At 38.3% G+C, this 20,636-nt stretch overlaps 1 protein-coding gene across 5 annotated transcripts in view; it reads left to right on the top strand.

Moving 5' to 3' along the window:
• The window catches only part of LOC138760627 (proteasome activator complex subunit 4-like), a 190,373-nt gene that overhangs the window by 51,575 nt on the left and 118,162 nt on the right, over positions 1-20,636 (top strand). For all 5 annotated transcript variants that reach the window (XR_011355761.1, XM_069931418.1, XM_069931416.1 and 2 more), the window contains 9 exons: positions 818-940; positions 2,442-2,534; positions 8,557-8,822; positions 9,822-10,008; positions 12,675-12,768; positions 13,433-13,493; positions 14,665-14,815; positions 17,740-17,838; positions 20,291-20,360. Coding sequence is in view for 4 of the 5 variants with exons in the window: in XM_069931418.1 (XP_069787519.1) it covers positions 818-940; positions 2,442-2,534; positions 8,557-8,822; positions 9,822-10,008; positions 12,675-12,768; positions 13,433-13,493; positions 14,665-14,815; positions 17,740-17,838; positions 20,291-20,360 (1,144 nt within the window). In the remaining variant the exon portion in view is untranslated. The remainder of the gene's footprint in view (positions 1-817; positions 941-2,441; positions 2,535-8,556; positions 8,823-9,821; positions 10,009-12,674; positions 12,769-13,432; positions 13,494-14,664; positions 14,816-17,739; positions 17,839-20,290; positions 20,361-20,636) is intronic.

The following is a 20,636-nucleotide window of genomic DNA, read 5'->3' as shown; positions in this document are numbered from 1 at the left end:
TCTTTTCACACATATGGTGGTGGGTCTATGGAACAAGCTGCGTAGTAAAACTGGGTGCATTGGTAAAATTCAAAAGATATATAAACAGGTACATGGATCAGAAAGAATTGGAGGATAAAGGCCAAGCACAGGCAATTGGGACAAGCTTGGATAGACAGTTTAGCTGGTTTGGACAAATTGGGCTGAAGTGTCTGTTTACATATGAAGACTCTATAACATTTAAAAAAAATTAAAATTGAAATTCTGGGGATAATTTGGGGGAAATCTTTTATGCTAATTGATTTGAGAGAGTTTTTAAGTATTTTGAAACAAGTATTTAGAAAATATTTACTTTTTAAAAAATGTTCTCATAGTGATTCTTTTCTGCGAAAATCTGATAAGGGAAAGCATTCTTCAGGCCTATTGCAAAATTTAGGGCAGGCAAGCTATATATGCAAAGGCTTTTATGATGCCAAATTGATCATCCTTACTGATTCTTGTTCTGATGTGTAAATTGTAGGGTTGCAATGAATTGTCAATATTTCTGGGATTGTTCAAGTTAAATCATGTCTGTACATAAATCCCATCGTTTGCTGTCTGTTTCATGGATTAATGATGGTTAAAACTGGTCATATCCTTGACATTACTGAAACATAATTGCAGGGCATCGAAGATGTGGTTGCTTCAAAATAGCAGAACATTGATTGTGATATTAATTTGATCTTCAGTCATCAGTTGTCCAAAATAGATGAAGAAAAGGCATTTGAAATATTATAGTCTCCCAACAATATTAGTTAAAATGAAATTGTTATTTTCCATTACTGAATTTCTCTTACAGATTTTTACCAGATTTCTGAGAAGTTTAAATCTTCCAGTAGGAAGCAGCCAAGTTTCAACTGCCAAATATTTATCAAATGCGTATGAAGTAGGCCATGTGGTGGTTTGGATCACTTCTATGCTGGTTAGTATTTAATTATAGATTTTAGGCTATTCAGACGAAGTTTTTTTTTACATTTAATTAATCTGATGATCAATGTGATGAACAGATTTGTATGTAAATGATTATAAATCAGTTTTGTAAATTTTAATTTATTATAATTGTCTGATCTAATAGAACATAAAAAACAGTTAATGTAGAATTCATTTGTAAGAGAGAAAGTATTTTTTAATTATTCAGAGCTAGTTTCCAACATTGTAATTCTTCTTTCAGGGGCAAGATATGTGTCAGTTTGTTGTGGGTGGGGCTATAATGTCTGACTATAGCTGATCCCAACAGCACAGGCTTGTTGAGTAACTGCAAACTTTTCATGAAATTATACAAAATAAATGAAATGAGTTTTTTTTTCCAAAATCTGAAAGCCTAGGCAGAAGTCTAGATAAGTTTCATCCCTATGCTCTGGCAAAAATGAATGGTTAGTGGGGTAGGACAGCAATGGTAATTCAAAGAAAGACTTTTGCACTGCTTTGTGCTTGTATTTCCTTGTTAAAGGAGTTTACTGAATTTGCATTTGGTGCCAAAAGGGTCCAGAATTGTAGGATCATGGGTCCTGCAGCAATTGTGTATTTGCTTTTACCTGAAACCTTCACAATGGTCTTTCTGCTCATGAGGGTTAACAAGATGTTAAGGGCACTAATAGTTTCTTGTTTTAAGGAGCTGTGGCTATCTTAATGATGCCTGTTTTTTGTTCTTATTATTCATAGCTCCTCTGCCCCCATTGCACTTAGCATGAAGATTGTCATTGTCTCAGAAATCCTTCAAATGATACTCAGGAGTTACATAGAGATGTTGACAAGCTTTAAAAATTTAATTATGAAGTTAAATTATCCATATTGTGATTGTTTATTTGGATGTTGGATAGAAGAATGGTTCAGCAGTTAATGCTGATACCATGTAGCTCCAATGACCCGAGTATCTGTGCAAGTTCTCCCGTGACTACATAAATTCTTGTTTTCTCCCACTTCCTACAGATGTACTGATCTATTAATTGCAATCTTCAATTAGTCTTTAGTACAGGTAAGAGGCAAAAGTAGTTAATGTGAGAAGAATAAATTGCAAGATTATGGAGGGAAGGGAGAGGGAGAGTGAGAATGATGGAATTAATCATTTTAAGCTGGCATGAACCTCATGGGCTGAATAGCATTTGTTGTAATAATCAATGAATGAAGGAAACTGGGGAGTGGAGAAAATTGGGAGATAAAGATGCATTTTTCCTGTTCATTCTATTTTCCTTGGTAAAGAAACCAATAAATAAGGGCTATCGATTGATGGTTATTGATAGAAGAATTGATAGAATCGTAGAGTAATTGAGGTAATATTTCACATTAGATTCTGGAAGCACTGCCTGACTACTGTTACCAGAATAGGATAGAATAAATAAGAAACTTTGTGAAAAATGTAATCTGCAAGTTATTTTTGTCTGCCACCAACATATATTAAAGATTTTTTTTTTTAAATTTCATAGGGTGGTCCAAGTAAGCTTGCACAGAAGCATCTTAGTGGATTTTTTAACAGCATTGCATCTTTCTATCATCCATCTAATAATGGGAGATGGTTGGTAGGTATTTCATTTTTTAAATACATTATGTTAAAAGAATTAACACTGGAATCGTGAATGTCAAGATACTATCTGTTCATTTGTTTATTTGAATGTAAGTTTGAACCTGCCCATAACATCCAGTTCATATTACAGGAGCAATTTATTTCTAAAGCATGTTTCAAAGGATATGTTGCAATAGGTTAACTGTTAATAAGAAGGGAACTCTTCTAATCCCAAGATGTTTTGAAGTAATAAGATAAAAAATCTTGAAACATCATTGACAAAATCAGACATGCTTATCAGCAAATTAATACTTAAACATTTTCTTTCTAACTGCTTTGAAACTTTGTATTCATCAAAATATAACAGTTCCATGCAGTTTGAAGCAGTCATGATTAAGCATTGAGGCCCAAAACGTCAACCTTTCTTTGTCTCCCACTATGTGACTCGACCTGCTGAGCTCCTCCAACAGACTGTATTTTGCTCCAGATTCCAGCATCCGTTGTTTCTTATGTTAACGTGTGCTTTTCATCAGCAGGATGGCATTATTTCCTCAAATGTCTTGAACTACAAATATCATTGGACAAATCAAGTAACAGATTCATCTGTTACATCGTGCCTGTAAATATTTGGTATTGAGTATCATAGATGGAAGGAGTACAAGGAGCATAAATGAGGGTTTCATTTCTTGTAGGTTTTATTAGTATACAAAATACAGTACAACTCCAATTATCCAAAATCGGGTTCTCCAAAGTCCTCATTTATCTGAAATTTTTTTCAGAGCTGAACTGACCTCGCAGGTTGAAAAAAATTCACTCGACATGAAATTAGAACGACAATTGTCATTTCAGGGAACTCCCTCCCCTCTCTCCATTTCTCCTTTCATTCTCCCTCTCAAACTGCGTACCACTGTCTGGGAAGAATCCCTTGACCTGGTGTCATCAAGGAGAGCGGCCTCCCAGGCAGGAGAAGAACATCAGGCTCAGTAGGTTCCCTCCCCTTTCCTCCTATCCACTTCACTCCCTCCCTCCCTCCTTGGCACATTGGAACTCCCGACGCTGACTCCGAACCCTCCCCTCGGCCTACTACTGGTGCTTGTTTGGCAGGCCAAGGAGAGGATTCGGAGTCGGGGCTTCGGGGGACTGGAGCTCACCAGTGAGTGTTCCACTAGCCCGGGAAGCATTCCTGGGGATCAGCAGCAGTGGTGGGGATGTGTCGGGGATCAACGGCGGCGGTTGGGAGGTCTCGATGATTGGTTGTGGCGTTGCGGCCAGCAGTTTTTTGGTGAGAATTAAACACTATTTTAATGCTTAAAAAGCATTCCCTTGTTGTTTGTTGTTGTTTAAACATTGATACAAGTGATTTGCTTTTGCTGCTGGGCTGTTTTTTTTTCAAAAAATGACCAGTTATCCCTATCACATTACCCACCCTTGATGTGTTCGCCATGAAGCCGACAACCTGCCCCCTCAACATTATCCCTACTCCCCTCCTGAGGGAAGTTTTCAGCAGAGCCAGGCCTAGCATCCTTTTTATTATTAACAGTTCCTTGGCCACTGGGACTATCTAATTTGTTTCAAGCATGCTGTGGTTCAGAGAAAACCCAACTTAGACCCCACCACACCCAAAAATTACAGATCTGTTTCTGAGCTTCCATTCCTGTAAAAGTTTCTCGAAAAAGTTGTTGCCCAACCTACATCAATATCCGAAAGATTCCAGTCAGGTTATAAGGCCTACCATACCACAGAATTGGCCTTACTCGGAGTATACAATGACCCGCTCCTTGCTACGGACTCAGGGCACTTCACCATTCTAATTCTCCTGGACCTTAGTGCAGCATTCGATACTGTGGATCACGCTATTTTAATAGATTGCTTCCGGCAGAGGGTCGGTGTCAAAGGCACGGACCTGAACTGATTTAAATCTTATCTTAATGATAGGACTTTTTCAGTCAGAATGGGCAAATTTTTGTCCTACTGTACTACCCTTTCCTGTGGGTTCCCACAAGGGTCTATTCTGAGTCCCATTCTCTTTACCTTATACATGATTCCCCTCGGCCATATCATCCAAAAACATGGCATCTCCTTCCACTGCTGTGCTGATGATATTCAGCTCTATCTCCCCTTGAAGCCTAATAACCAAGCAAAGAAAACCAGCCTCAATGACTGTCTGGAGAACATAAAGTGCTGGATGGCTCAAAAATCATGCATCTAAACCAGTGGTTTTCAAATTTCCCCCCAAAACACACATTTCACTTTAAACAATCCCTATGCCATAAATGCTCTGTGATTGGTAAGAGATTGCTTAAGGTGGTGTGTGAGTGGGAAGGAAAGGTTGAGAACCACTGCTCCAGACCCAATTATTATGAAATATCCTTTGGAGTTATGAAACTGTGCTCATAATGAGTCAATTAGGTACGATTAAAACAGTGGTTTTCAAACCTTTTTCTTTCCACTCACATACCACCTTAAGCAATCCCTTACTAATATAGAGCATTTATGGCACAGGGATTGCTTAAGGTGGAATGTGAGTTTAAGGGGGCAGTTTGAAAGCCACTGATCACTGATCTAAATGAAGCCAAATATGAGATCATCCTCTTTGTGCCCCCCCCCAACTCCACCAGAATTACCTCTAATATCCTTGGTAACTTACTCTCATTAAACCACATGACAAATCCCTTGGTGTCATATTCAATTTCAGCCTCAAGTTTGACAAACAAGTCAATGCACTAGCTTTTTCCAGCTCCACACTATTGCCATAATCAAATCATTCCTTCACTGAAAGACCTTGAGAAAGTTAACCACACGCTCATTTTCTCCTGTTTAGACTACTCTAACTCTCTCTCTAGGAATTAGTCATCATTATCCTGTCTGCAACTGGTTCAGCATGCTGCAGGAAGGCTCTTGACAGGAGCCAAGAAGAGGGACCATATCACTCCTATTCTGGCCTTCCTTCACTAGCTGCCAGTACAGCTCAGAATAGATTTTAAAGTTCTTCAATTTGTTTTCAAAGCCCTTAATGGACTAGCCCCCTCTTACATCACTGTTCTTCTAACTCCCTACTCCACTTCAAGACCCCTCAGATCAGCCAATTTAGGGAGCTTGGTTGTTCCGTGCTCAAATCATAAACTCAGGGGAGATCACGCCTTCACTATTACAGTCCCAAAGTGTGGAAGAAAATTCCTCCCTCCATCAAATCAGCCCCTTCTTTTAACTCTTTTAAATCCAAGTTGAAGTTGTATTTTTATTCACAAGCTTTTTGAGGTGATTGCTGATTGTTACCATGTTGTATGTACAATTGTGAACCTCAGGAACTCGTTTCATACTGCACTTTAAATAGCTGCTTAAGTTGAAATGTAATTATGATCTATATACCACTTTAGTCAATGCTATATAAATAAACTAAACTAATCCATAAAAACTGATTTTTTTTTCCAACATAGGCCCGGTCCTAACCATTTCGGATAATTGGAGTTGTACTGTAGATGTCCTGATATAATCAGGAATTTGGGAATGCTTAACTTTTCCATCTGGATATCTGGATTAATCATTCATAGCCTTGTTGAATCTTTTAAATTATTATATAATTTGGGACTTTTTGGTTGAATTATGAACTGTAAATCAATTAACTCTTTAAGGCTTTTCATTCCATTTAAACGCAAGCACGCACGCACGCACACACACCATCTTGACATCCATTCAGGCAACGTCTGACTGCATATATATTGTCCTTGATCCCATAAGGTTATAATAGAGTTGAGAAATCCCGATCAGAGTACGGGATGTAGTGGATGTAACCGGATGAACACAGCTTCCCGCACGCAACACGTATAATCTCATGTCTTTTCTATACAAAAGCTTATGAATGTAGGTACTGTACTTTCTATCTATCATGGCTCCCAAGCACAGCAAAACCAGTGTTAGTAATAGCAGTAGCGAGAGGTAAAGTAGAAGTATCGATTTGGAAGGGAAACAAAAGGTTATGAAACAACACAAAGATGGAAAAACAGTGAATGCTATTGCTCGCGATTTAGGCATGTCGCCCTCGACAATCATGTCGACCCACAAAAACAAAGAAAAAATTCTCCAAGCTGTTAAAGGATCGGTTCCACTGAAAGTTACAAGGCTCACGAAAATGTGAGATACGGAGAAATTGCTAATAATGTGGATTGAGGACCAAACACAAAAATGCTGCCTTCTGTTAGGTCTGCTTTGTTCATGAATGAGTGAGTCAAACATCAGACTGAGTCGAAATCAAGGTTCTTTGTTCTTTATTACCGGATTGTAACACTTGCAACTAACAGTGTTAGTTGGAGAAGGCGCATTCTGCCGTTATCAGCAAGTGGTGTTTTTTTTATACCTCAGGATACGTACTTAGTAAATTATCATACCATGACATTGTCCAATGAATAAACTGTTGCTATCCTTCTCTGTTAGTCTGCTGCACATCATTCTTGTTAGTGCAAAGCTTATCTTGAGTGTACAAGGTCACATCTGCATTCTGTTACTCCTTAGTACTGGGTGACTCCTTCTCCGGTCCCATCTCATGATGTTTTTACCTTACACTTCTCAGCACGTTGATGATTACTGCAAAGGCACGAAGCTTATTCCAGGTGCTTAAAGAAAAAGTAGGACCAGACTATGATATGTTTAGTGATAACTCTGGGTCGTTCAGGTGCTTCAAACAAAATTTTTCGCTGCATAATGTGAAAGTGAGTGATGAGTCTGCGAGTGCTGATGCCAAGGAAGAGGAAGAATGTGTTGAAACCTTAGATAAACTAATTGTAGAAGGAGGTTGTTTGCCCCGGCAAATTTTTAATATTGGTCGAAACCTTCTTATTCTGGAAGCGAATGCCTGAAAGAACTTTCATCCATAAGAAAGTCGAGTCAATGTCAGGCTTTTAAGGCTTTTAAAGACAGAGTAACAGTGTTGTTAGGAGGCAATGTTACTGGGTACGTTAAAGCCATTTCTTGGCACAGTGAAAAGCCAAAGTTTGGATGACACAAATGCTGTTTCAGGATGCCTTTCTCGATTGCTATGCCAGTGAAATGGAGTAATACTGCTTGGAAGAAGGAATACCTTTCAAGATTTTGCTAATTGTAGACAATGCTCCAGGACATCCCTCTTTCATTAAAGTGGTGTTCCTCCCACCAAACACCACCTCTTTTATCCAGCCAATGGACCAAGGAGTTATTGCAGTGTTCAAGGCCTACTACCTGAGGAGGACCTTTGCTCAGGCTGATGCTGCAATTGATGATACTGGCAAGACACTGGTGCAGTTCTGAAAGGAGTACATTTTCCACTACATAAAAAACCTTGGTTGAGCCTGGGATGATATGATCAAAGTCAGGAAGGTATATTGATGATATGTCATGGATGGTATATTGAAAAAATACTGAAGCGGTATGTGCATGACTTTAAGGGATTTTTAAAAAATCATGAGATTGCAAGGATTAATAGTGCTGTTGTCGACATGGTAAACAACAACCTGAACCTCGACATAGATGATTAGGACATTGAAGAACTCCTAGAGGTGGTTCCTGAAGAACTAACAAATAAATAGTTGCTGGAACTAGAGCAAGAGTGAATAGCTGAAGAAGAGGCAAGGGAAAAGGAAACTGAGAAGGAGAAGAACAGGTGCAGAAGAATTTCACTGTTAAGGGGTTAGCCCAATTCTTTGCACACATTAACAGTTTGCTGAAGTGATGGACCCAAACACTGAATTGAGTAACTATTGAAGACAATTCAGTGACTTGCATTATATGTATTGTGCATTGAGATGGGCTTGTGTTCAGTAGCTGCTCAATGCATTACATCCCCGAATTTTGTACACAAAGCTCCAGGTAGGATTCATCTCTGTATTTTTCTCATTTAATTTTAAAAAATCACATGAGGAGTTGAATTTCAGTGCAATGAATTTGCATTTCCTCCCCTACCTCTCTCTTATATCCCACCCCTTTCCCTGCATTTCCTGTTCCCCAGTTCTATCAACATGTTCTTCCCACATTTTGTAGGTCACTAATAAACTTTTTTTTGAAATCAGATGAAATTGATGAAATTGTTACAACGGCTGCCTACTAGTTTTGTCAGAAGACTGCACAGAGAACGGTACAAAAAGGAATCCTGGTTAAACACGATACCAGACACCCATAAACTATCAGATCAGGACATAACTGATTTTGTGGAAAGTATTAAACAGCCTGTAGTACTTGCTATGTTCAGTAAAACTGGAAGTCTGGAGGCTGCTCAGGCTCTTCAAAACCTTGCACTGATGCGTCCAGAGCTTGTCATCCCACCAGTGCTTGAAAAGTAAGTATTGTTGGGAAAATTTAACATTTGTGAAAGTTGATGAAGTGATGCTTTCCTCAGTAATTTTTAAAAATATTGATTCACATGATTGAGTTCTTGTACGACTACATTTTAAATACAATAAAATTAAAATTTGGTAAAATCATTTGCATTTAAAACAGCCAAGCTGCTGCAGTTTGATAAAATGCAGTTGTCAGAATGTTTCTTTGGCTTGGCTTCGCGGACGAAGATTTATGGAGGGGGTAAAAGTCCACGTCAGCTGCAGGCTCGTTTGTGGCTGACAAGTCCGATGCGGGACAGGCAGACACGGTTGCAGCGGCTGCAGGGGAAAATTGGTTGGTTGGGGTTGGGTGTTGGGTTTTTCCTCCTTTGTCAGAATGTAAACAGAGACGTAAATGACGGTGGGAATTTTCACTGCCACTCAAATTTTATGTCAGAAAATTGTGGGGAAAGCTTTTGTGAAATTCAAAGGCAGAATTGTGAGAAGATGAAAACAAATTATTTGTCCAGAAATAAAGCCCACTAATGAAAAGAGTAATCTATTCATTATTCTGTGTTGCACTGAATGAGTGAGTCCAATCATGACTGTTGCTCCATTTGTTAGTTTTTTTTAAATAATTTTTTGAATTTGCATGAGGTCTTTCTTAATCTGCGATTTTAGTATATGCCTTAAAAAATGAAAGATATTCAGCATTAAATTTTGTATGGTTAGGTTTTGTTGCAAGGCATATTGAAGTGGAGGGTGAACTATTAAAGGAGAATATTTCAAGTAAGATTTAAACCTCCACTTACTCTCTTTAGACAATCTTATTTATAGTTGCATATGAATATTTCCTTAAACATTTAAGCAAGTTGGAATTTGTCATCCATTAACATACTTAGTTATGTGAGATTAATTCTGTTTCCTTGTGTTATGTATTGTGCAATATACTTGTTTTGAATTATTTTTGAGAGCCAGTATTTAAATGTATCATGTTCCTTTTATATTTTCCTTTTTAGAACATATCCTGCATTGCAAACGTTGACAGAACCTCACCAACTCACAGCAATGCTGACCTGTGTGATTGGAGTTGCTCGCAGCCTAGTATCTGGAGGCAGAAAGTTCCCAGAAGGCCCAACACATATGCTGCCACTATTAATGAGAGCTTTACCTGGCGTGGACCCAAATGACTTCAGCAAGTGCATGGTATATACTTTGTTAGATTTGTAGATTGAAGGAATTTCTGTTGTTCAGTGTGTTCATCTTTTTTTGTGAACTGATTATGCCCCTCCTGGAGCAGCTCTGTTTTAAATACAAAATTTTAATTGACTTTCAACTTTGAGTGTCCATCTTGGGATTATATATTTTAGGGTTATAGTGTGGATTTGTGGATCAGTAAGGGGAAAAAAAAACCCTTCCACTCCAGCTGCTTCATCAATGACCTCCCTTCTTTCATAAGATCAGAAGTTGGGGTGTTCACTGCTAATTGCATAGTGTTCAATTCTACTTGCAACTTCTCAGCAAGTAAACTAGTCAATGCTTACATGTAGCAAGATCTAGACAACATTTAGGCATGGGCTGATTAAGTGGCAAGAAGAAAATGCCAGGTAATAATCAGCTATGCACAGTGACATTAACACTACTAAGTCCCCATATCAGCAGTCTTGAATTAACTTTTGTGTGCTAAAATGTAGCCAAATAAATAATGACCAGATCTTTATTCATTTGCAATGGTTTACCATTTTAACTTTGTTGGTAGATAATCATTTTTTAAATTGTTACTTCTCTGGTAGTTATGGTGTACATGTCTCCTTTGTACATTGTTTATTTTAACTTTTTATCCATTGAATTTCAAGTGCCAGGAAACAGACCTGTATGCCAAGGAATGAGTTATAGTATCGCACAATAATACAACTGGGAATTAAGTTAAAGTTTATTGTCATCTGATTGTACATATACAACCGAACAAGGCAGCATATCTCTGGACCAGAGTGCACACGCCCAGACACACAGTATGCCATACACACAAATGACACATACATTGGGATCCAAAATACATATACAGTACAACTCTGATGATCTGAAATCGGATTCTCCGAAATCCTCATTTATCAGAAAAGTTTTCTAAATTTTGGATAAATGAGGATACCCAAAACAAATCAGAAATTCTCATTTATCTGAAAATTTTTTTGAGGCTGAACTGACCTCACAAGTTGAAAATAAAATTCACTCGACATGAAATTAGAAGAACGATTATCCTCGCTTCAGGTAACTCCCTCCTCCTCTCGTTCCATTTCTTCTTTACCTTCCCCTTTTCTCTCCAACTCTCCCTCAAAATGCAAGCGGTCGGAAGAATCCCTTGTCCTGGTGTCAAGGAGAGCAGCCTCCCAGGCAGGAGAGGAACTTGGGCTCAGTGGCGTTCCCTCCCCTCCCTCCCTCCTTGGCACACCTGACGCCAACTCCAAACTTTCCCCTTGGCCTACTACAGCACAAGCACACTAGACTCCCCGATGTGCGTGCGTGCGATAGGCCTAGGGGAGAGTTCGGAGTTGGGACTCTGGTCTTGAGAGCTCTGATGACTGGGGAGACAGGAGCCTGCCGACTCGCCATTGAGTGTTCCACCAGTTCAGGAAGCCTCCACGGGGATCAGTGGCAGCAGTGGGTTCGTGTCAGTGATCGGTGGTGGTATTGGGTTCGTGTTGGGGTTCAGCTGCGACGGTGGGGAGGTCTTGATGATCAACCACAGCCAGCCAGCAATTTTTTGGTGAGAATTAAACATTATTTTAATGCTTAAAAGGCCTTCCCTGTTGCTTATTGTTGTTTAAATATTGATTCAAGTGATTTGCTGTTGCGACTGGGGAGTTTTCTAAAAATGACCAGTTATCCGGAAAAAAAAATGTTTATCCAACATAGGTCTGGTTCCGACCATTTTGGATAATCGGAGTTGTACTTTATGTCAAAATAATTACTGGTTTCTAGAATTGTTCAACAGTATCAACTACCGCAGGAAGATGCTGCGGGCTGGATAGTAAGGGTCCTCAGTGGTATTCTGAGACCTCTTTAAGCATCAATCCTTGTAGATGACATTGATAGAGACCCAGTGATCTCAGCAATTTTATTCACCTCCATACTAACCTCCAATTGAATACTTTTCAGCTACCATATCACACGATGATGCAGCCAGCCAGGGCACTCTCTACTGTGGTAGCTGGTAGCCTTGACCTCCTCAAACTCCAAAGATAGTGTAAGTGCTGCTGCACCTTCCTGACTAATGAGGAGATGTGGGTTCAGGATAGGTCATCCTTTAAATAGACACCAAGGAACTTGGTGCTCTCTACTCTCTTAACGACAGAGCCATTGCTATGTCGTGGGGGAGGGTTCCTTCATCTTCGTGGTCCACAATCATTTCCTTTGTCTTGTCCACATTAAGACTCTTGCTGCTCTTGCATCATTGTACAAGCCAATCAACTTCCTCCCTGTAAGCCAACTCATCATTGTTACTGATGAGGCCAAATACTGTTGTGTTATTCGCAAATTTTGTGATTCTGTTGGAGCTGAACCTAGCAGATTGGTCATGAGTTAGCAGTGTGAACAGTAGGTACTTATTGTGGTTTAAAAGATTTGTTAATGAGTATGCTGATTGGGGTTTGATCAATTCCAAATGCAAGTTTTGAGGAAATTGATTTTTTAAAATATGTAATTTTTAATTATTGGCTATTGTCTTTGAATTATCCTAAATCATGCCAAAAATAATAACCAAATTGCTGAAGGAGACTTGGTAACTGTCTTTTTTCCAACCTTCTAATTTTTCAGGAAAACTAAGAATTTTTTTAATTGTCTTTTTTTTTATATAATATCTTATTTCCTTGAAGATTACCTTCCAATTCATAGCCACGTTTTCTACTCTTGTGCCTTTGGTGGACTGTTCATCTGTTTTGCAAGATGGAAATAATCTCTCTCAGGTAGGTTTGTTTAAGAAATATAAACAATAATCTTTCTCTTAAATATTTTAACATTTATTCAGTTAATAGAATTTCACACTATAGAATCTAGCAGCTCTAGTTTTCACAATGATTTAATCCTGTTCCTCTGTCTGTTTTCTTTTTACCTCAGAAACTTTTAATGCTAGAAAAGCAAGAAATAATAAGAGCCTGCTCCTGGGCTGCTCTAACTAATACATAAATACAAGTTTATATTTGTTTCTGCAGTAAAGTATAATGAAGTTGGTTCCTGTTCTTGCAACCTATTGGATGATGAAAGTTTGGTTGTGTCATTGATTGCACAATTAATAGCAACTTTGGTGAAGCTGGTTAGATTATAATTGAGGTAGAGAGAAAACTGAAATGCTGCATGAAAATGCACAGTTCAGGGCTGGGTTTCATTGAGTCAGCTCTTGCAATTTAAAAAAAAACACCTACTGTCACTCTTGACTGTTCTGGCATGATGAATTTTCTTTTGGGAAACCTGCATGAATATATTGCTCATCAAAAATAAGCTTTGTAGGATGTAGTAGAAAATGAACTGAGAGCTTCTTATTAGTATTATAATTTTAATTGAACTGCATTTACAAAACCCTTTCACGTGATAGTTTTGTTGAAGTAATATTTGTGCTCTATTCTGTTTCAGGTAGAAAAGCAACTTTGTTCAACAACAGCAGAATTTGAAGATTTTGTTCTTCAGTTTATGGACAGGTATTTTTCTCGGGTTCATTTATTGACTAATCAACAATGGAACTTTCACTGGCTTTTCAAGTTGTGGAAATTTGCCAATAGTATATTTATAAAAATATGCTCAGAGGGAGATTTAAAAATCTCAAGCAACAACTTTGGTTTGTTAAATCAACCAAGAACTTCTGATATTCCTACAATTCTGATGATATAGAAAATAATCTTTGGATAATGGATGAATAATATTTTAATTATGTAAATTTTTAGATCTGCACAACAGTGAATGTAAAAGCATCTAAATTCACACAAATAAAATTTTTGAATTTAATGGGTTAAATGGTACAATCTGATTCGAGGTGGTCCCTGACTTTACCAGATGGGTATTCTATACACACAAGCTCAGATGGTGAAGTTCTCAGATTATTTCAGAATGAAGAGCACCATTATTGAATTTAAGATATTTATTAATGATTACTGTGAAAATATTTCTTTGGACTTTGATCCATAATTAAATGAAAAGGAAGTGCGTGGACAATTTTGTTTTCTGAAAATCATATTACAACAAATAATAAATGTTAACATTTTCTATGGTCAATATGTATACTGTAGGCTTGAATGGAATTCTTTGCTGTTTATAAACAATTTTAACAGCAGTTACCAATATTTAAGTTGTATACTTTCAGTGTCCTTTAAATGAGGAAACGGTGCTGCACTAAAATTACATTTAATCAAATCTCAAAACTTTGAAATAGCAGTTGAAAATTATTTTGTATTAGATGATTGATGTATCTTCATTGAAAGGAAGAAAAAAACTCAACAGGCTACATCATAATCCATATTTATAGTTATGTGCCCCTGTCCATGTTTTATTCATCTTTTTGAGTAAGGGCACTGCATCAACATCATTTCAATTTGCTCACATTTCATCAATTAGCTTTGATCACCCATAATAATGCCCATTGCCATAAAATTAATTTTCCTTTCTTTTTCAGTACTTCAGTTTAAAAGCCACATAGCTTTCACAATTGATTTATTTATGTAATTTTTTATATTCGTGGTTCACTTGGGTTAGGCTGAGATTGAACTATATTTCTAATGGAGAAATTTGGGAATGAATTTTCTTCCTGAAGTGGAGAGAGTGAATTGAATACCTGCATATTTCATTGTGTTTAAATTGTGATTTATTTGGATTTAGGTGTTTTGCGCTGATTGAAATGAGCACACTAGAACAAACACGAGAGGAGACAGAAACTGAGAAGATGACACATGTGGAAAGCTTGGTGGAACTGGGACTCTCATCAACTTTCAGTACAGTCCTCACACAGTGTTCCAAAGAAATTTTTCAGGTATATTGATTAATATTCATCTTCAGTTGATGATTTATAAATTTAGACAGATTGCAGATAACTTTTAAAATGTTCTTTTTACTTGGTGCTCCTTTTATTGTTGATTTTGTTATGGAGTCCAGAGGACCTCAAAAACCAGCAGTAATAGATATGCACCACAACACAGGGTTACTTAAGCAAAAGTTGTTTTTAATTATATTTAAACAAGAAAACAGAATTAAACTTTAACTTATTACTTAACCTACCTAACTACTTAATCCCCCCTCTAATACTAAGCGCAGGTGTATGTAATGTATATTTAAGATTAGAAAAGTTATTTGGCTCACAGTCCAATCTCACTGGTTTCAGGCAATTCTTGTACTGTGCACAGAAGTTAGCATTAACAAAGTTCACCAGTCTTTGGTGCTTAACAGGCAAACGGTTACCACTCAGGAGAGTTTTTGCTGGTTTTCAGAGAGAGATTCCTTTTCTAGGACATCTGCAACTGATTCCTTCTTAATCAGTCTTGCTGATGAAACTTGCAATGTTCTCCAGATGATCCTCTTTCTTTCAGGTCACCTTTCAGACCTCCAGTCTTCTCTTTTGACCAGGCAGCCTTCCAAAGTTTGCCAGCTTGTCCTTCTGGGACTGATTTCTGTCTCCTCTCTCTTTGTTTCATACCCTCCCTCTCTGAGATCAAAACTGTTCTCCCCTCTGCCTGCAAAGATCACATGCTCTCCCAGGCAAGCTGCTGTCGATATTTTGTTGCCTCCTGAAAAAAGTGTTCTGCAAAAGTTTGGCAAATTTTCTGTGTTTTAAAATGTGTAAGTGGAAGCTGCTCTAACAATTTCTCCCAAACCACCTCTAAATACTGTCACAATTTGAAGTTGATGAATTGCTCTGGAATACAATTGATTGCAAAAATTATCTCAACAATGTAGATTATTTTTACATTATGCAAATTCAGTCATTTGATTTAAACATCTTATGTTTGATGTGTGCTGATTATAATTGAGAGATATATGAGGTTTGTCTGCCATGCTTGAATGAATGGCTTTTCTGCTTTATACCCAGGGAGCTTTAGTTGCCACCACAATGTCAAATCTATTAAAGTTTATTGTCATCAGATTGCACAAGTACAACCTGACGAAAACGTATTTTCTGGTCCTCGGTGCAAAACATGTAGCCACACAACCAAATATAATATACATGCAGACAATCAATGCATATGCATGGCGTATTCATATTTAAAATAAATAAATACCCTATGTGACCCACCCCCCAATTCAGCAGGGAATATTAAGAATTTTTTTAGTGAGTTTATGGATAAGTTAACGAATGGGTTCCTCCTGCACCTCTTCTGCTTTGGTCAGGTCCGCATAGTCGGTCTTATCAGGGGGGAAGTGAGCGGTGGCAGCGGCTCTGGAAACCACGGTTGGCGTTGCTGGCAAGGGCAACGTCGTTGGTTTTTTCAGCAGGGAAGTGAGCATCGCAGCTCCAGAAAGCATGGTTGGCACTGCTAGCGGGGGTCGCAGTGGTCGGCCTTCTCAGCACGGAAGTGAGCTGTGGTAGCAGCGGCTCCGGAAAGCACAGTCTTGCGCTACTGGCGGGAGCCTAGTTTCAACTTTGCCTGTAAGACCAGGGGGATATTTATGAGCCAATTTTTGGGAAAAGAGTGGGTCTTATATGCCGTCAAATATGGTAAGTATTGTTTCATGAATATGAGAGTTTCAGGTGGTTGGTGTGAGCACTCTCATGGTTCTGTGGATTCACCTCCAATCCATTACTGCAGCAACTGTACCACAGCCAGTCAGGACACCCTCAATATAGCTCATGTAGAAGATTGACATAACGGCGGCCAGTAGTTTTGCTGACTTCAGTCTTTTCAGGAAGTGCAGTTGCAGTGTGTCCACAATAAGTGTCTAGTTGTGAATTCCAAGGAACTTGATTCTCTCCACCACAGCGTTGTTGAGGGTGGTTGTTCCTGGTCCTCTTGAAGTCCATGATCATCTCCTTTGTATTTTCCAGGTTAAGACTCTGGTTGTTATTCTTTCACCATATCACAAGATTTTCCACCTCTTCTCTGTAGAGTGACTCATCATTGTTGATATGAGGCCAACTATTGTTGTGTCATCTGCAAACTAGATGACACTATTGGAGCTGGATCTGGCAATGCAATTGTTCTTCCACCAACCTGCACCATGTGCTTTGAAATTAACCGAACTGCAGACCAGTTGGTGGACTGGTGGTTTTCAAACTGCCCCCCTAACTCACATTCCACCTTAAGCAATCCCAATGCCATAAGTGCTCTGAGATTAGTAAGGGATTGATTAAGGGGGTATGTGACTGGGAAGGGAAGTTTGAAAACCACTGCTCTAGTCCCAATTGTTACTGAAATATTTTGCTTGAGAAAAATTGTCATTGTCCTATTTCCTTTGGAATTATGAAACTGTGCACATAACAAGTCAATTAGATACATTTAAAACAGTGGTTTTCAAACCTTTTTTTTCCACTCATACATAACACCTTAAGCAATCCCTTACTAATCACAGAGCATTTATGGGATAGGGGATACTTAAAGTAGAATGTGATCTTAAGGGGGCAGTTTGAAAACCACTGGTTTAAACATTGAAATCTGGTTTCAAGTGTCTTTTTAAACCTGGTCATGTTCATTTGAATCTCTTCTGCATGTCTAGATTATTATCAAAATTGTTACATATTTATGAGTATTTGTTTTAATTAGCTGAAAATATAGTATTTTCACATTTCATTGTGAGATTTTTCAGAGTTTAATTATTTTCTGTGGAAATTCATGAGAAGGACTGAAACAAAACTTTTTACCGTGTATTGGGTGGCAAAAGAAGAAGCAAATAATTAAGAAGGTAAACTTGCTTCAGTAAAATAAATAACTATATAATATAATCTGCTATCTATTATAATTTTAGGTTGCTTTGGACAAGGTGTTTAATTTTGCTACAACCAATATTTTTGAAACGCGTGTGGCTGGCAGGATGGTGGCAGACATGTGCCATGCAACATCTAAGGTTTGAGACTTCTGGAATTTTGCATAATATACCTATGGCTAAAAATGTGATACAATATTTTAAACTATTGTGTACTTTTAATCTTTGTAATATGCAATTAAAACTAAAATATGGCAACAGTTATAGAAGTACTGAAATAGTCAAGTCATTTATTGTCATCTGATTGTACAAGTACAACCCAATGAAGCAGTGTTTTCCAGTCCTTGGTGCAAAACATGAAGTCACACAACCAGACATAACACACATATAGATTAATACATATGCAGGACAAATATTATATCTATAACAATAAATAAATATCATTTTGTACAAATGAGAATCACAGATGTTTAGTGTGAGCAGTTCCTTCGGTCGTTCAGCATTCTCACTGCCCGTGGAAAGAAGCTATTCCTCAGCCGAATGATGTTGGCTCTGAAACTCCTGTATCTCTTCCCTGGTGGGAGGCTCCTTTTCAGACAAAGATCCTGGTAGATCATGTCTTTGCCGGGTGGGGGGGGGGGGAAAGGAAAACTCCAGTGAACCTCTCTGCCACTTTTATGGTTCTGTGGAATGACCTCTGATCCAGTTCTCTGCAGAAACTGTACCACACTGTGGTGCAGCTAGCAGGACTTTTTTGATAAGAGCTCCAATGGAAGGTTGACATAATGGTGGCCGGTAGCCTTGTCTGCTTCATTCTTTTCAGGAAGTGCTGTTGCACCTTCCTAACAAGTGAGAAGATGTTGAGTGTGCACAATAAGCCACTAGTTAAGTGAACTTCAAGGAAGTTGGTGCTCTCCACTCTCTCTACTACAGAGTTGTTGATGTGTTGTTGAGGATGGTCATTCCTGGTCCTCTTCAAGTCTTTGATCATCTCCTTCATCTTGTCCAGGTCGAGTCATGGGTTGTTATTCTCACACCATATCATGACATTTTCTACCTTTTCTCTGTAGTGTGACTCCTGGTTGTTGCTGATGAGGCCAACTATTTTGTCATCTGTAAACTTGATGACAATGTTGGAGCTGATCTGGTGATGCAGACATGGCTCAGTAGCATGAACAGGAGTGGGTGACCATATGGCCCTGAGGTGCACCACTGCTCAGTGTGACGGTGCTCGAAGTTCTGCTACCGACCTGAACAGACTCTGGACTTTCCATTAGGAAGTCTAGGATCCAGTTACAGAGAGTGTTGTTGAGTTCCAGCAAAGATACCTTCTCCACCAGCCTCTGGGGAATGATCATATTAAATGCCAAGTTGAAGTCAATGAACAGCAGTCTGGCATATGAGACCTAGTTTCTTCTCTAGGCGAATAGAAATGGGTCCATTGTCTCTGAGATATGGGCTTTGATGTGTTCCATCACCATACGCTCAAAGTATTTCATAATGATGGAGGTCATTGCCACAGGGTAGTAATCAATGAGGCCTATTATTTTCCTCTTGGGTAACGGGATGATGGTGGCTATCTTGAAACCTGTGGGAACAATGGACTGCTGCATTGAAGTGTTGAAGATGTCTGTGAAGTCCTCTGTCATTTAGTCTGCAGTCCTTCAGTACCTGAACAGTTATGTTGGTTGGTCCTGCCACCTTGTGTGGGTTCACCTTGGATAGGTTCTCCTCACCTTGGCAGCAGACAGTGAAGGGGGCCCATTCATCAGGGGGACATGGAGCTTTCTTTGGTGTCATCCTGTTCCTCTCCTCAAACCGTGCACAGATGTTCAGTCAATAGAACATCAAAAGACCAAACATTTGCTATAAAGGTTGATGAGTTGAGATTATTTTTAAACGTTATACTTATCTATTCAAGATTTTTTAAATCTGCATTTAAGGCTAAAATGGTTAGCATCAGAAGTTTGACTTGGGAAAAGGTTTTACATTCACAATTGTAAACTTGTACTGGATTCCAAATCTGCTATTGCACCAGTATTTTTAAAGTCATTCTTCCTCCCTATTGTATTTCAAAATCCCCTTGCAATGCCCTTGACCTGATAAGATAACCAGGTTCTAACTCAGTTTTTCTGTTTGATTTGTGGTGTTCTGCCTTGGGACTACTGTTAAATTTACTGACTCTCTGTGAGAGCTTTTGGGCTATTAGTCCAAAAATCTGCTGCCTGATTTTTAACTGTGTTGATGAATGAATACTGCATCTAATCTGTATCTGCTGTGTTCTGTAGGGTGATGTTGAATTTCCTTTAAAAAGACTTGTAGAATCCCATTTCATCTATTGTAATTACTTTCTCCATGTAAATTGCCCATCAATGTTTGTTGAATAGCTTCAATTCATTCGATAGTTGTTTGAACACTAAGAATGATTGAGGGATCATTTACTAATAGTTCAATTATTCTCGTTTTTGTATTTTTTACACCCAACTGTTTGGAAAAAGTCCTGAATGTTGGTCATGGCTTTCCATCTTTTAAAAGTAAAAATATTTAAAAATAGATATTCTCTTGAATTCATTGTCTTTGTTTTTATTTTTAGTGTCATCCAGCAACAGCTTTGAAGCGATTTGTGCCACATTGCTGCAGTCTAATAACTCAACTAACCATCAGTAAGCATTGTAGCTTTCACATAAATTGATCAGTGGATTTAATAGTGAAATTGAACATTTAATCTTGTGTTCCAAAATTCACTATAAATTGGTATGAAGAATAATGAATCTGTCTAAAAACCTCGAAACAGGCAAATGTGGTTTCGTTTCACCATAGATTTAGCTTGTGTTGAATTCCTTTCACCCTTCATGTTCTTTCAGTAGTATCTGCCAATTTATTTGATAATTCCTAATCTTACTTTTCCACATAGAATCTGGATTGAAGCGAATATGTAT

This window comes from Narcine bancroftii, chromosome 4 (assembly GCF_036971445.1).
Source record: "Narcine bancroftii isolate sNarBan1 chromosome 4, sNarBan1.hap1, whole genome shotgun sequence".
Classification (NCBI taxonomy): Eukaryota; Metazoa; Chordata; class Chondrichthyes; order Torpediniformes; family Narcinidae; genus Narcine; species Narcine bancroftii.
Note: the sequence above shows the minus strand (reverse complement) of the source record. Positions and strands in the feature narration are given on the sequence as shown.